General features: G+C 36.4%; 1 protein-coding gene across 7 annotated transcripts in view; it reads right to left on the bottom strand.

Annotated features, from left to right (window-relative positions):
* The window catches only part of SPEF2 (sperm flagellar 2), a 189,541-nt gene that overhangs the window by 32,588 nt on the left and 139,891 nt on the right, over window positions 1-17,062 (bottom strand). For all 7 annotated transcript variants that reach the window (XR_007726853.1, XR_007726854.1, XR_007726855.1 and 4 more), the window contains 5 exons: window positions 16,658-16,838; window positions 8,665-8,812; window positions 6,402-6,530; window positions 4,026-4,164; window positions 1,078-1,307 (listed from right to left, as the gene is read on the bottom strand). Coding sequence is in view for 4 of the 7 variants with exons in the window: in XM_050795775.1 (XP_050651732.1) it covers window positions 1,078-1,307; window positions 4,026-4,164; window positions 6,402-6,530; window positions 8,665-8,812; window positions 16,658-16,838 (827 nt within the window). In the remaining 3 variants the exon portion in view is untranslated. The remainder of the gene's footprint in view (window positions 1-1,077; window positions 1,308-4,025; window positions 4,165-6,401; window positions 6,531-8,664; window positions 8,813-16,657; window positions 16,839-17,062) is intronic.

Raw genomic sequence — 17,062 nt, 5'->3', positions numbered from 1 at the left:
CTAGCTGATTTGATGAGCTGACATATCAAAGCACAAGGCTCACCCAGGCACACATATATACACCAATTTCACCCACTGAGCTTGGCAAGGAAGCTTTCAGACTTAGAGTAATGCTCTTTTTACTAATGATATATGATGTGAATTTCTAGAAATACTGAACTTTTTTTTAAAAGTAACATTGTATTAATACTAAAGTCAGTTGATTATGCTACAGGCAAAAGTAATAATTTCCCAATAAGTAGTATATGTTGAAAGATAAAAGAAATCTGCTTATGAGAGGCAACTTAGTTCAGTGAGAAGGGGCAAGAACTTTGGATCTGCAGAGTTCTGAATGACATATGATCATAGGCAAAAAATCTGCTAAACTCCTCTGCGAGTCAGTGTCTAGACCTTTAAAGTGGAGATGATAATCCTATGTGATCTGTCTGAATTACTTGAGCTATCAATCGACAGAACTCATTGAAGAATATCTGGAAGTAGGAAAAGCCTGAATAAAAAAAGCCTGTGCAGATGCTGTAGGTCCATGCTGATAAAATGTGAAAGAGCTAAAATTGTTGTGTGCAGAAAACATTTACACATACACATGAACAAACTAATTAATTAAGCCAACATTTTCTGACAGCTTATTTGATTCTGCTTATGGTCTACAAGCACTGAGGGAAAAGGCCAACATAAAAGGGAGATCTTCTATTCCCTGGTCTCCACTCAGAGAGACACAAACTCATAATCTCAATACAATATCTAAACTAGAAGTATGCATAAAATCTTTCTGTAAGCTGCCAAGTGGAGTAATACTCAAATATACAAACCTGTCAGCAAGGGGCGGGGAGGACAGGAGAGGGAATTACCAGGAATGAAGATCACCACACTGCTCAAGCATTATTCACAGTGGGTTCTGCTTGTTTAATTAGGGTCTGTGCTGTATGAAACAAATATTTAATAAACTAGAACAAAGCAAGGACATGTTTTAGTGCTACACGATCCCATAGAGCTGATTTTACTTGCTGGCAAGTGATTGCTGTCCTGGTTAATCTTAACCTTTTTTTGTGCTCTTTTCACAATAATTATTTTTCTTACCTTTAGGTGCCATATCTAAGAACTGATCCCGAAGATTGTCAAGCTGTTCGATGGTCAGGGTGCCATCTTCTTCCTTTTCTACAGGTGGAGGACGTATCGGTGGGGGAGGATCTGGAAAGACTTTTACATTGCCATTAATGAAGAAGTCTTCTTGGTTTAAATAAAGTTCATTCTGAATTTTTGTAGATGTTTCAATGTGATAGCGAGCTACGTCAGTTAATTTTTCTACACTGAAAGTGGTAAAATGGATAGCATTAACTCCATGAAAGATACTATTAGATTAATAAAGTTTGCTTATAAGACATACACACAAAAGTAAACACATTATATAGCTGTTAGACAACTCCATCTGCATGCTTATAAATTTCAATTTGTCCCCAAATCTATTTTGTAAAAAGGCAGGGCATAAATAAATGCAGATTAAATAGAAAATGCATGCTTATTAAATAGCTAATAGTTACACATTTTACACAAAACTGAACTTAAAGAGAATCTATTAAATATAGTTTTTATTAGTATTAGAATATATTTTACTACGTAAGCAAGATTATATCAAGGGTTATATTTCATTCTAAGTATGAACCAGAATAAGGTTATATGGCACAATACTCTGTAAAACATGACTATTAGAATAATACATTTATTTGGAATAAGGATGAATTATGAAGTGAATCAAGTTCGATAATGTATTTCTAGAAGGGTGGCTTTTCTCTATTTCTGTCAAGAAGTTTGATGTTATCTAAAACAAATGATATCAGAATAGCCTCTTTTGCATATAATCCATTGAAATTGCTTTGCTGTCTTCATGAAGAATAACAATTCCTAGCTAGATCACATGGTAAAGGAGCAACAGTTGGGAACCACTATGATGTGGTAGAAAGAGTACTGGAATCTGAGTTCTCATCCTAGGACACTCTCTAGCTACAGATCCTGGGGCAAGTAACCTAAGCTCTCTAAATTTCCTTGTCTTTGCAATGGAATCAACCACACAACACTCCCTATCTTATGGCTATTAATGTGAACTCACATACGGCAAGGATTTAAACTGTACTACGGGTATAGTTAATGACATTTTAAAAGTCGTTTTAAAGGCTAGAGAGGTTTCATACATGAATAAGTGCATTATCGCTGTACCGAAGACAAGATCTTGTTTATATATTACAATGAAAGTGAGCATCACAGAAAAATGCATATTTAATCTGATTTTATATAATTCATAAGCACCAAATATACCATATACTGAACATATAACTGAAAATTTAAAAAGTAGTATTAGTTGCTGTCTTTCAAAAGATACTCGAATTCAACTCCAGAACGTTGTCTTTGTGAGTGTCCATGTAATACGGATTAGTCAATTAGTTTATGCTTTAGGGTGGTTGCGTGCTCGGGGACAGAGGAGAAGGTCACTGGATAGCTGCTGAGTTTACGTGAGTGAGGAGGGACTCCAAATGTGGATGGAGACCCAACCATAACCCTGTAGGATACTCTGTAAAACAAGACTAATAGAATAACAGTACCTTTATTGGGAATCAGGATACTAAAACAGATGCGCGCCACCTAGTGGAAGGTTACTAGGAGTAATCTTAACAATGGAAGGAAAAAAGTGCCCGGAAAATGAAAACAGGATTTGAAGGTCAAAGGGATCTGCCAACTATTTTTTTATTTATTTGTATCACATTTCTAGGTTTTAACTTCTTGGGCTACGGTTCATGACAGCATATGTATATTCACAGAGAAAAGACATATACAATATAAATCTGAGCAATATGAGTACATTTGCTAAAACTAATATGCATTTACACTGGATGGCCACATGGATGGGAGTCATGGATCCCAAAAATGAAGACGATACACTTTCATTTGAAAATAGTAGGCAGAGAACAGAACTGAATATTACTGCTGTGTGATGCTGATGAGTAACTGACTTGGTTATCCAGTAGCAAAATGATTTTAAGTATTACTGCAGTAAACTTACTTACTTATGCTTGTGTTTGCATTTTTTATTCTGTTTAATGCTTGTTTGTTTGTTTTACTATGGAGCAGCAGTTCTAAACAACTAGGCTGAAGACTTTACAGAAGAACTTCACTATGAGACAAGGACCAGAGAAAACAAACCGTAACAGCTGCTTTTTACATGACAATTGTTGCTTCTAAGAATACTTGCCTTTTGAATACTCTTTGTGTAGCAACTTACAAGTTTGCAGTAAATGTTTATTGTAAACTGTAGTGCACCTTGGAATCTAGATCTAGTGTAAACTTCTGAAATAGCTGGCTGGAGTATTTGCTTGTATAGATGAAGCCAATGAGGCCCAGAGCCGTCAACCATGCTTCTAATTTGTGGACAAGATGGAGCTCCTGGTCTGGACAATCATGACTCATTCTGCTGAGCTACCTTTTTGTACCTTTTAGGGGTGAACTAACAGGATGGGAGTCATTGCCCCTCAGTAGCAATGGAAGTCTGGGAAGTCTTCGGAACTCAACAGAAAAGTAAAACTTGGGGTTGGTCTTAAAAGAGAATAAGTCTAGTTGGTAAAACATTCCAGTGAATGACTTTTTAATCTCCCCTTAATTGGCTCTGACTAATAATAAATCTACCATTAGAAAAGTATGGAGCATTATTTTACTTCTGAAAACTATTTTTAAATTAACTATAATCTTACCTTGTAAAATAAGGTTCGTATTGATCAGTATGACAGCTAAACTTATAAATACTGTGCAAAGTTAAATATAGCAATAGAACCCTCTGATGCATGATTTACTGTTAGAAAAGAGTTAATACAAACATAATAGTAAAGCTCATGTTGTCTGTTTATACACGTGATTTCCTAAAATGTCAAAATTTATATTTGTAATTGTAATTTAAATTTGTAAATACCTTAAAAATCTTCATCAATTTTGGTACTTAGAATACACAAAACATATTTTCAGAAAGTCATGTGGTACTTTACCTGGCCATTTCATTCAAATATCTCTCACCAAGCCATTTTTCCATGAGTTTATATACATCAACCACCTTTGTTACTAAATCTTCAAGAAGAGCCAATGCTTTTGCCTTTATCAGTTCAAGTCGAAACTGTGTGGCTGTTTCTATTTGCAAAGAGAAATAAGAATGTTTTAACATATTGCAGTGCACTCATTTAGTAATGAACAGATTCACTTTGAAACCACTCATGCTTCAATTTTTGAAGCTTTAGGTGCACATTTAACATACCAGAATAGGTAAGATAATATCCATCTCACTGAGAAGTAAAATGTAGTATGTGGTAGAGTCATTTGAGAAATTATCTGAACCAAAACTATAATTGAGCTTTTTATCTATTGCACTTTATAGCAGTCTACTCTTTGACAAACGAAATGTGAGAACACACATAGGTAATTTCTGAATTTTGAAAAGGGAGTGGGGGACAAAGTCTCTTGCTTATCTCCCTACTTTAGAACCTGGAGTGGCATTGCCATTGTATTTCTCAGTGCCACTAAAAGCAGGGCAAACTCCATGTGCTCCCGGGCCCATTACTGATCCTAGCACATAATTTGTTTAGTGGATTTTATCTCCAAAATTTTTCCAGTTTCTCTTTTTGGCTTTTTCCATTGTCACTGCCTAGTTTGGGTGCTGATTATCTCTCACTTAAACTGTTGCAATAGCCTCAATCCTACTTTTTCTAACTTTCTTCCCCCACCTCAAATCCAAATCCACCTCCACACTATCCAGAGTAATTTGTCTCACCTGCAGATGTGATCATAATCACTTTTCTGCTCACAATTTTTCACTAGCTCCCAGCTACCACCAGGGAAGAATCGAACATTCTTGGCAGGGCCTAAATAACCCTCCATGGTCTAGCCTCTCCATCTCCCAAGTCGCTCCTTTCCAGAACATGACTCATGTTCCTAAGCTACTCACAGGCTAATATCCCTCTTAGCCCTCTCTCTGCCATGGCATGCAATACTTCTCTTCATCCTCAAGCCAGTTTTTCCCCTGGAAAAACTTCTCCATAGTCTTCCACTTCAGCTCAAGAATTAGTTCCTCGGGTAAGTCAGGAACTCCCCTCATGTCCCCTTTGCCCCATATGCCCACCACCAATATCACATTTTTTTTTTTTTGAGACAGGATCTCACTATGTTGCCCAGGCTGGATTCAAACACAATCGATCCTTCACCTCAATCTCTTCAGTAGCTGTGACTACAGGCCCAGCTGTCAACAGGTCAACATGCAACAGTGATTGCATTTCTCTTCCTTGAGACTGAGTTTTATTTTTTGTTTATGTTCGTACATACAAGTATGTGTCTCCAGCAACTGTCACAGGACTTGGTACAGACTGGAAAGTCACTAATCATTTGTTATATGAATAAATGAATTTTGCTACACTAAGGATCATGTATGGAATGAACTGAAAGATGAAGTATACTGAAAACCACTGAAATCAGATGCAGGGCAGGCAATAGGGGAGATGCATCTGTCTTGGACTTGCCTGATGCCACAATCTCCCTGTGTTCAACTGACTTCAGATTTTATTGTTGGAGTTATAGAAGTTGGTGGTAGTAAGATGGGGAAGACAGGGGAGAAAACAAGAGAAACAAGGGATGGAAAGCATCCTTAGTAGTTAATAGTCACTGAGTAGTTATAGGTCTCTCGACATGCCACATTTTTGTGGTTTTGTCATCTTGTATATTGACCATGTTTTTTCCCCTTAGGATAGGTTTGCTCAGTTTCCTGATCTTTTCAGATTTCATTTAGAATTGCATTACAAGACAATTAGGAGAGCCATAAGGAAAATGTTTTGTGGAGTCATTGCTCTTATAGAGAAGAACACCCCTGAACATAACAGATATATGACTGGCTCTTCTATGGCCTTTGTTCCCAAGAACTCACTTTCAGGGCCTGTTAGCCTTTAGTTAGAATTTATTTTCCTAATGAGGGACCTAAATTATTCTTACTGTAATATAAAACCACTTACTTTAGGTAGTCCCTACCTAAACCTATAAAATCATACCAACTTTCAACATTTTCTTTTGTTTCTGTTTTATGAGATCTTAATTACTGCTATTGCTTTTTCCAACCCATTCCCAAATTCTTTTTGATCCTTTTTGAGATACTGCCATCAGTTAAGACTGATTAGGTGATGTCAAAACATCTGACTTATGCAACACTCAAATCTAGTCCTTGTGTGGTCAAACAAAATCAGTCAACTGAATATTGTACTTTTCAACCTCTTTGCTGTATGTTCTTATAGACATAGTCTGAGGCAGTTGATGAGTCAGTTGTGGGCTGTTTGGCTACTGGTCTCCTTTCTACTGAACAGCATCATCTTAGTCTTTTCAATTGCTACCTTCAAATTGCAAGGCAGCAAGGTGTTCTTCTTTTATTTTGAGCCTCAGCTCATTTTTCCTTTCGATTTCAGCAATTTCCTCTGTTGTTACTATGACAGGAGTTGCTTCTGCAATAGGTGGTGATTTACCTGAAAGGGCAATGAAACATGCTGAGTAAACTAACGAAATACAAAGGTATGCACATAGTATTGCACAGAATGAGCACAAAGCAAAATTTGTTAAGCTATAAACCTCTAGTGATTTGGAAACAATGAAACCTTGGTCCTCCCAGTGTGTGTGATGAAATTACTGAATTTTTCCTTGAGAATTTTCTGTATGGTTCCTGGGCTGGACTCATATAAAAACACCCCATTTGTGTAGTATAATTAAAAAATAAGGTATGTAGCAAGTGCAGAGATGGTTACAGTTTCCAAATATAGTGAAATCCAGAGTTTGGGGACAGAAATTAGCAAATCCCAACATAGTGCTGACCCCATTAGACACCTGCAGAATTACCACTCCATAAAGGATAACTTCCGTTAGCAAAATATTTCCTAGATCTTCACCAAAAAAAGAAGATACGAGAATAACCTCAAGAAGATGTGAGTGAAATGCGGGTGATGGTCAAGAATCTAGAATCTATTTAAATATCATTATTATCTTTTGAAACAGTCTTGCTCTGTCACCCAGGCTGGAGTGCAGTGGCATGCTCATGGTTCACTGCAGCCTCGACCTCCTAAGCTCAGGCAATCTTTCCACCTCAGCCTCCCTAGTAGCTGGGACTACAGAAGTGTGCCACCACACCCAACTATTTTATTGTATTTTTTTGTAAAGACAGAGTTTTGTCATGTTGCTCAGGCTGATCTCAAACTCCTGGGCTCAAGCAATCCACCTGCCTTGGCCTCCCAAAGTGCAGGATTACAGGTGTGAGGCACTGCTCCTGGCTAATTTAATTATATTTTAATTACAACTTAACTATAAGTACATCAGTGATTATATAAGATAATTAGAAAATATAAATTTGTCAGTACTTAACAAAGGATTTACCCATGGGCTATGGCAATATGATTCTAGTTGCAGGGTTTATTTACATAGCTCTATTTTCAGTTCAACTAATCTTTCTTTTAGGGTCTGACCTCGAAGGGTTCAAGTCTTGTAAAGAAGACATACTGTAAACAAAGAAATTGTAATATGTTGCAATAATAGATGTATATGTAAGTTACAGATGAAGGAGAGATTAATCTCTCTAGATTTCTGTTTTATCATCTGTAAAATTAAGGGATCAGACCCCAACAGTTATTCCATTAAAGTTAACAGAAGCACTTCCCTTATTCCTGCCACTTGAGATGGACTTAAGCCGTGTGTTCTTTATCAAGGTAATACCCTTCCCTTTCCTTCAAGTGCCACTGACCCACTCCTTCCTCCATCCTCAGTGCTTTTCTTTAACTCCCATTCCTGGCTGCTTGAATGTTCTCCATCTAAGAAGCGTCTTATACATCCTAAGACGGAGTGGGGAGACCTTGTTCTCAAGGTACTTGTACCTCCCCTATCAAAGAACAATAGTCACATGTCTTTACTGCAAGACTACAGCTGGGTTAGGGCAGGGACTGTGGTTGTGATTTTTGGTTTTATTTTTAATTTACTATTGTGTTCTTGGCATCCATCTAGAGCATTTCACATAGCAGGTGTATAATAAACATATCATGGGCAATCTATGAGTGGAGTGAGTTCTGTTCATTTGCTTCCTAGGATTCCACTTCAGGGTGGCAGGGTAATGTTGATGCCAAAGCTATTCATTCCTAAGGTTAATTAGGGATCTCTTTCAAGATGTATTTTCTCAACTCCGTTTTTCCTCATGCTACTGAGGCAGAGATTTAGGCAGGAGGCCTCCAGGAGAAAAGGACTTGCCCCTGAAACACACACACAGCTTTTAAAAACATAGCTTTTAAACTTCTCTTTGTTACTGCAGTGTTAGCCTTTCTGCACAGACTTTTCAGATGACATAGTACCATCCTGGAAGTTCTTTTAACATTTCGAAACTGTCTTTGAGGTTTATTTTACCCTTGGTACATCTGACTATTTGGTTAAACAAGTTAGGTGGGCTTGGTATGCAATACGATTTGCCACTAACATCACAAATCATAGAAGCCTGGGTCTCTAGTTTAAACCTAATGAGTAGCATTTTAGTGGCTTAGAAGCTAATAACGTGTCTAGTTAAATACTTGTTTTCTACCAAGGAGAGGTTTAGGCATCCAGAGTTCTGAGTGCTAAAAGCATAAATACCTTTGGGTTTTTTGTCTTCCTGTTTTTTCTTGGGTGGCTCCTTTTTGACTTTTTTATTTGCACCCATCTGAGGAGATTTTTCTTTGGGGTCTGCTGGCTGGTTTTCTTTTTCTTCTTCCATGAGCCTCTGATGAATTTCAGCAGCCACCTGGTTGCATAACAGCAACATTTCAGTTAATGTAGCATTTATAAAATATGGTAACCATTTGGATGTAGGCATACATTCTGCTGAAACCTTAATCCACTGTAAACAGTTGAGCCCATGTACTCGAACTTTACAAAATACACCCCACCATGTTTTACTGAAGTGGGAACCTGGCCCTGTCCCAAGATGCGGCTTCCCTGCCACCATCTGTGTGGAGGCTGCTCACTTTCTCAAGCCCCACCTGCAAATCATCCTTATGTTTCCTCACTGCCCCCTCCAGAGTGTCACAGCTCCATGGTTATGCAAAAAGTCCTTTCTTTTAAATCTCAAACACACATTTATACTTCTCAGTTCCTTTAATCTCTCGACTTCCAATTCGGGGTATTTCCCTGTATCATTGTTTCTTAACCTTTTTTGATAACTGATCCCCTACAGAGTTTGGTTTTTTTTTACATTTTTTTTATTTGCATTCATAAAATTTTAATACTGCAAAAGCCTATTTGCTTATGTTCTGGGTGTATATTTGTGGTATCAACCTACATATATTCATCACCCTCGGCAACAACCAATTTTTGGGACTGCATGCCCTGTGTTAATTGGGTCATTGAATCCTGGGCTTCTATTTTACTTAAGCACTAAATATCACCCCCAAAAGACTCAGTATTTGTGAGGTTGACCCATTCCACAGGCTAACCCCAAGGTTCTTAGCTTCCTCCGCTGGGCTGACTTTCAGCTTCTCTCCATTCCACCAAGCGCCTCCTTTCATTCTCACAAGTGTCCTGGCTTGAGATTAGTTGTTCTGTCACCTCATTCTAAGTATTGAATGGAGAAGCTCTGTCCTTGCCCACCCATGGGGTCAGGAACCGCAGGTATCCCTCCACCCCTCCTCTGTGGCTGGCTCTGCACTTCAGGCAGAAGAAAAACCTTGTCTCATGACAACACAGATGAACCTGGAGGACATTATGCTAAGCAAAATAAGCCAGGCACAGAAAGGCAAATACTGCGTGATCTCACTTATTTGTAGAGTCTTAAAAAGTCAAAGCATAGAAGTAGAAAGTAGAAGAGTGGTTACCAGGGACTGGGGTGGGTGAGTAGGTGGGACAGGGAAAGCGGAGATGTTGGTCAAAGGTACTAAGTTTCAGTTAGATAAAAGGAATAAGCTCTGGTTATGTATTGCCCAGCACGGTGACTATAGTTAATAATAATGTATTGTATTTTTCAAAATTGCTAAAAGAGTAAAATTTCAATGTTCTAACCACAAAAATAATGTGAGGTAATAGATATGGTAATTAGCTTGATTCAAGCATCCCACAATGTATACAGACATCAAAACTTCACACTGTACTTTACAAATATATGCAATTGTTATTTGTAAATTAAGATTATATATATGTACACTCTTGTCTTGAGGCTTGTGTCACTGGGGTTGTAATTGTAGTTAGAAATACTGGACATTTGGCAATAAGTTCAACTGCCCCGGGAGGTGAAGGTTGTTTATGAGTGTTGCCCCAAGAAATGAGAAACCAGGAAAGAATCCCAAAGGTAGAAACAACACACACGCGCACACACACACACACACACACACACACACACACACGCGCACACACACACATTGTGGAGGCCGTAGCAACATAGGGTTTAAAACTCTAAAATCTCAATTAAAAAAGCAATTGGTGAAAAAATGGGGGCTATTGAGGGCTTATTTAATTATTTATAATTCCTGGGGAGAATGGGGTGAGGGGATGAGAGGACAAAGAGAAAGATTAATGGAGGTGAATAGAAAAATAAATAAGGCATAATCTCTACCCTCAAAGACTGTTGCAGTTTTGTGGGTGAGATAGACTAGCCAGTTTCTGCCTTCTCCAAAATTCTGCCACACTTCATACCCCATGGCAGCATGTAACTGTTCCCAAGTGTTCTATGAGTGTTAAATCTTGCCCCACCCTCCAAAGGCGCCTCATGCTTCCCAGAACTAAGCCAGTCCTACTTCTTTGTATTCTTCATAGCTTTGAGTATATGTGCTGTGCTCAAAGGGGATGCCCAGTAGATCCTTAATAATCAATGGACTTTCTTTCAAAAGAATCATATTCCACAGAATGCACCCTCAACTTCTTCAATATCAACAGAATCTTGGAGGAATACAGAAAGGTTTCAGAGAGCAAGCAGATTTCTTTGTGTGTGCGTGTGTTTCTGTTTTGGTCTTTTTCTTTCTTTCTGCCTTTGCTTTTTCCTTTTTTTTTTTTTTAAAACCAGATGCCCTTTTGACAAAAATGAGTACCAGATACTGTACTTGCAAGTTCTTAGTAAAGCGGAAAGCAGACTTGCTAAAATTCCTCCCCTAAATTGCACGCAATTAAATTTTTAATCGGTTCCTGCAAAGCACTGTAAGTTAGCAATTTTCTTCAAAATTGGATTTTTCTCCTTTGTAAACAACTTTGTGATGATGATAATTATCATAATTACCTGCATAATTATGCATCATAATTGTCTGAATTTTTCTGGTCCACTTTCCTCAAAGACCTCTGGGTTGCTATCAAAAATTAACATAAGTCACAGTTCATTCAGCAATCTAGCTTATAACACTGGAGAGAACTTTAGACATAATGCCTTGACATTGTGGGCGTTAAAAACATGACTTGTTTCTTTGAAATCACTGCATATCTGCTAATTAGAAGAAAGTTTTGCCAAAAATTAACACAGTCTACTAAATGGATAGCTCCTGGTAAAACTGCTGTGTAGAAAAAAGCCTATGTTAAAGTGCTCTCATTTTTAGTCGCACTAATCTCAGCTGGTGCTGTTTGCCCCACAACAGTTTAGTGAATCACACCTGTTTCATTTGAAATTCCAAGTTCCCTTAAGATTGTGTGACATCAAAGTCAAGCAGGATTCAAATATAATTGTTAGTAATATTAATCACTAAGCAGTCCATTTTCCTATGCTTTCTACAAGATTTTTAAAAGTCCACAAGGAAAAGGGTACAATTTTGAATACATTTCTTAGCATAATAATAAGTTAAAATGTACAGTTTCTAAAACACTTTACATACAGTATTTCGTTGGATTTTTTTCAGCCATTCAATAAAGGAAAGATAGACTATCTCCAATATTACAGACACACCACTAAAGAATTAGAGAAGTTAAGTGATTTCCCTAAAATTGTATCAGCTTAATCAAGAGGCATAGCCAATGTTTTTTGTGCTATATGACCCTCCCTTTCTAAGAATATACTATTTTTAAATGTCATTTTCCCAGGTAATTTTAATGAGATTCATAAGACTTGCAGATTATGTCTATGCTGCTCATTTAACAATAAGAATAACTCATTTTTTTCTAGAGCTTCTACATCTGGTTTTCCACTTTCTGGTGCTTGGTACTTGTTGTGGTCTCTGCTATGATCATTATTGTCACTAACGTCATTGCTAATATTGACATCAGCATCATCAGCATAGCAGCAGCAGCACCTCAAGACTATATTGAGGGCTTATTATTATATTATGTTTGATGTGGGCATTATGCTAAGTCCAAGGCATACAAAAAGTTTTAGAATCTAGTTAAGTATTCAGACTAAAACTAACAAGATACAAATTACAAAACAACAACAAAAACCTAGATACTAAGAGCCAAATGAATGGGAAAGACAATAACTGCTACGAGAATAGAAAGCACACAATCACAGATGCCTAGGACTTCTGGAAAGAGACAATTAACTGGTCAGGAATCAAGGTAGAAACTAACGCTGAAGACCAAAAGAAGGTCAAGGGTGTGAGATTCTATGATGGCAAGTGGAGATCATCACACTAACCCATTCTTAGGTCAATAATGAAAAACCATTTTAGTATCCTTATACGCATCATATCCCATTTTTTAAAAATCTAATACTTATTTTCTTTCATCTAGTTCATTTTGCCCATTTAAATTTAATGTAGTCATAGATATATTTGGGCTATAAATCTACCATCTTCTCTGTACTTTCTATTTGTATTGCTTGTCCTGAATATTTTTTCTGCCCTCTTTTCTTTGCTTCTTTTGGATTAAATATTTTAAATTTCATCTTTCCCCCACGTTAGCTTGGAAACAGCACACACTAAATCACTTAGTGGCTACCCTAGGAATAACACCATGAATTATTGACTAAATAATACACTTTGTGAAGCCACTAATTCATGGTGTAATTCCTACGGTAACTGCTAAGAGACTAGTAACAGAATACATGATGACCAAACTTACAGAGGGGAATAAAAGCAGAAAAGACACAGAGAAGATGAAAATGAAAGGATGAAAAGATATGACATATAAACAATATCTAAAAGTATAATTTACAAAACAAAGGCACTATATATACAGAAGATTACTTCATAATAACAAAAGGTTCAATTCACCAGAAAGATTTAACAATTTAACATCTATATTTTCCCAATTTCATTCTCAAATATACATAAAGCAAATTGACCAAATTACAGATGATCTTATTAAAACTCTCTTGATAATTCAAAGGAGAAAACAAATGAGAAAAGTAAGATTTGAACAATGATATATAATCTATATGTAAAAATACATAATAAAATAATATATCAAAATATTTATATATAAACAATAAGTTACAATATGTATACCAAACACTTAAGTGAATATATTTCAAGTACACACATAACGTTTCAAAAAATGACCATAAGGCAACTTCAAAAATTTTTATAAGAATATGTTCCACAAATAAAATGTAATCAAGCCAGAAAACAACATATTATTTTGAAAATTAAAAATATATTTCTAAAATGCTTTGAATTCGATGATAAAAGTAACATATTAGAAGCTTTGAGATGAAGCTAAAGTGGTCATAGAGGAAACTTTAGAGTAGCAAATGTGTATATTAGAAAAAAAGACTGGATACTAATAAACTGTGATCTATCTCAAATCCCTAGGGAAAGAATGGAAAAGTAAACCCAAAGAAAATAGCAAGAGAAAAAAATGATATTAAGAAAAGAAAAAACACACACAGTAAAATAAATGAATGAAGTTAAAAGTCAGTTATTGGAAAGCCTGGTATAATTGATAAACATCTGGCTAAGCTGATTAAAAAAAAGAAGAAAAGCACAAATAATAAACATCAGAAGTGACAAAGTGAACATCATATAGACACTGCAAATATTAACACAAATGTAGGCCACTTTAAATAACTTCATACACATAAATTTAAACATTTAGAAATAGAAAAATTCTTAGCAAAATAATATTTACCAAAATCAACTCAAGTTTTTTCTAAGAAGAAACAAAACCAGAAAGCATTGCATAATCTATTAAAGATAATGAATTCCTGGGTGGGAGGAGGGCAACAAAAACTCCTGCTACAAACTCCTATAAAACTTTAGTTCTAGATGGCCTCTTAGTGAATGTTACCAAGCATTTCAAGAAGAAATAATCCTAACTTCGATAAAATTTTCCAAAGTATAAGAGGAAACATATCCAGGCTTGATTTATGAAGCTAGTATTATCTGGATGCTCCAAGCCATCAAAGATAGCATGAGAAAGGAAAATTACAGAACTCTCTCACTTTCACTGTCTTACTCAAAGACTAAAATTCTAAACAAAGTATTAACAAAACAAATCCACCCATATGTAAGAAACATGATGTCTCATTAAAATGTTGGACTTATTCTAGGAATGTGATATAAGTTTAACATTAGAAAATTGGTCAGTGTGATTTTTCACATTAACAGAAAATGTAGAAAAAAGTATATAATAGAGGCAGAAAAAGCATTTGAAAATACAATTCATGAAAAAACCTCTCAGAGTAAACAGGGTATGAAAAGGAATGCTCATAATCTGATAAATACTGCCCTAAAAATCAGCAGCCAACATTTTTGTGAATCTTGATGAGCTGATTTGAAAATTAATATGGAAAGGCAAAAAGTTATGAAAATCCAAAATGTTCTTGGCAGATGACAAGATGGGAAGATTTGCTCATCCAGGTAACAAATAAATGGTATGATATCAGTGTGGTGTTGGCATAAGGATAGACAATTGGAGCAATGCAACAGACTTACACATAAGTGGTCATCTAATGTATAACAAAGATGATAGTTCAGTGAAACGGTGAAAGGGTTTAGCACTACCTATGAAAACTGAGGTATTATGTATAGTATTGTCTACTAACTTTGAAGATAGCACATATTGCTAGATGTATACCCAACAGTTATCTATGCCCATGGGTACCAGTAGACATGGTCAAACATTCATAGTATCCATACCAACACCAAATTGAAAACTCAAAGGTATATCAAAAGCACACTGGTTAAATAAATTGTGATACATTAATGTAATGAGACACAATACAGCAACAAAAAATGAACAATATAAGATGAATCTCACAAAGAAACTTGAGCAAAAAAAGACACAGAAAAGACAAAAGATATGAGTCCATTTATCTAAAGCTCAAAAGCAAGGAAAGCTACACATCAGTGTTTAGAGCTATAGACTTTGGTAATAAAACTTTTAAGAACATCAAGGAAATGATTCCTAAAAAGGCAATACGGTGGTCCCCTTTAGAGAATATGAAGTGCGTTAGGAATGGGAAGAAGCAAAGTATGACTAGGTAGCTGCACCCTTTATTCTATTTCTCCCCAGGTAGTGGTGCCATGAGTATTTACTTTAGCTGGGTTCATTAAGTCATGCAAAACAATGAGAGGAGTTATCATTGCTTCTGAGAGGGAAAAAAGAACAAAAGAAAGAGAGGGAGGAAGAAAGGAAACACTGAGTCTGCTTGCATGAGAAGGTCAGAGAATAAGAAGCCTGAAGGCAGAGAGGCCAAGAAGGGACTTGGAAAGTGCCCAGTAGGAAATTTTGTTTGCTGTGAGATCTGCGATGCAAGGCCCTCTTCTGCCTCTTTCACAAAGTCTTTTGGAAAGTTGATGCTGCTTTCTGTTTGAATGAGATATTTCATGGAAACTCAAAGAAGGCTTGGCATGTTGTGAAAAGAGAAGACATCTTGGTATACCCAGGACCCGGTAGATGAGGGAATAGCAATTGATCATCTGAGTTAAACTCCGTGTGTATCTTCTTCATGGTGTGGACCTTCTGCTTGGATTAAAGTTACGTGTATGCCTCCCCTTTCCCTTTTGATTTGGGTAGAAATGACATAAGCTTTGAAGTCATATAGACCTAGGTTCAAATTTCATTTTGATATTTACCTGCTAGGAGAATTTGGACAAGTTTCTTAGCCTTTCTGAACCTTAATTTCCCACCGTAAATTGGATAATAACAATACTTACCCCACAGGTGACTTAGGAAAAATGCCTAGCAGAGGGGTTGCCAGCTAGAGCCCTATAGGCCAGATGTGTGATTTGCTTGGCTCTGCAGAATATTTTAAAAAAATTTTTCTTTCATTTCTTACATGTTAAAATTAGTAGTTTTACATAAAAATCTGAATGCTTGGTTTTTCTTGGAAAATTGGAAAATCTGACCATGCCAGACCTCATTTTTAAATGGCAATTGCATGTGCCCCTGCAAGCAGGGGTGTGACTTCCACTTGGTTCCAGACCCATTCCGTCTTGATTTTCTTACACTTGATCCGCCTCATTAACATTTCCTGAATGCCTTTAGGCCCTGCACTTGGAACCAGAGTCCAGCACAGAAAATAACCTAAGTGTTTGTTCATTTGTTTCATGATCTCAAAAATTTATTGACCAAATCACATTTCTCTATTTCTTTCAGAAAAAAAAAAAAAATGTTTTGAAGGTACAACTTTCTACAGTGCTTGAGAACATTGTGTAAATTTTCTACTTATAGCATATTACCAACCTTGGTATTCAATGAATGTGTATTACTAACAGGAAATACAACGAACATTGCTTACCATGTGAGATACTGCTAAAGAAGCCTGTTGCCAGGTGTCCATGACCAACTTTTCATCAGCCTCAAAGTTGGACTCAACGTTTTCTAGGGAGTTATCCATCTTGCCCTTCAGTATTGATTTTGTTTTTGGTTTGGGCGTAACTGTTTCCAGAGAAATGGATATTCGAGGAAATAGAGGAATTCTTTGAGAAACAAACAAGCAAAAGGGATATAAAAATTTTGCTTAACAGAATTCTGTTTTTGTGACCATGTTACTTTGTAAATTTTACTCTCTTGGTTTAATTTCAATTTTCAAAGTTTTCCTGGAAGAATTATTTTAATGGAGAAAAGATTACAAAAGACTGCATTCAAGTTTTTGTGGTCTAGAACGTCTTGTTAATAAGAAGAGACTCAAAGCAAACAACAA

This window comes from Macaca thibetana, chromosome 6, assembly GCF_024542745.1.
Source record: "Macaca thibetana thibetana isolate TM-01 chromosome 6, ASM2454274v1, whole genome shotgun sequence".
NCBI classification, from domain to species: Eukaryota; Metazoa; Chordata; class Mammalia; order Primates; family Cercopithecidae; genus Macaca; species Macaca thibetana.
This window is presented reverse-complemented; position numbering and strand designations above follow the sequence as displayed.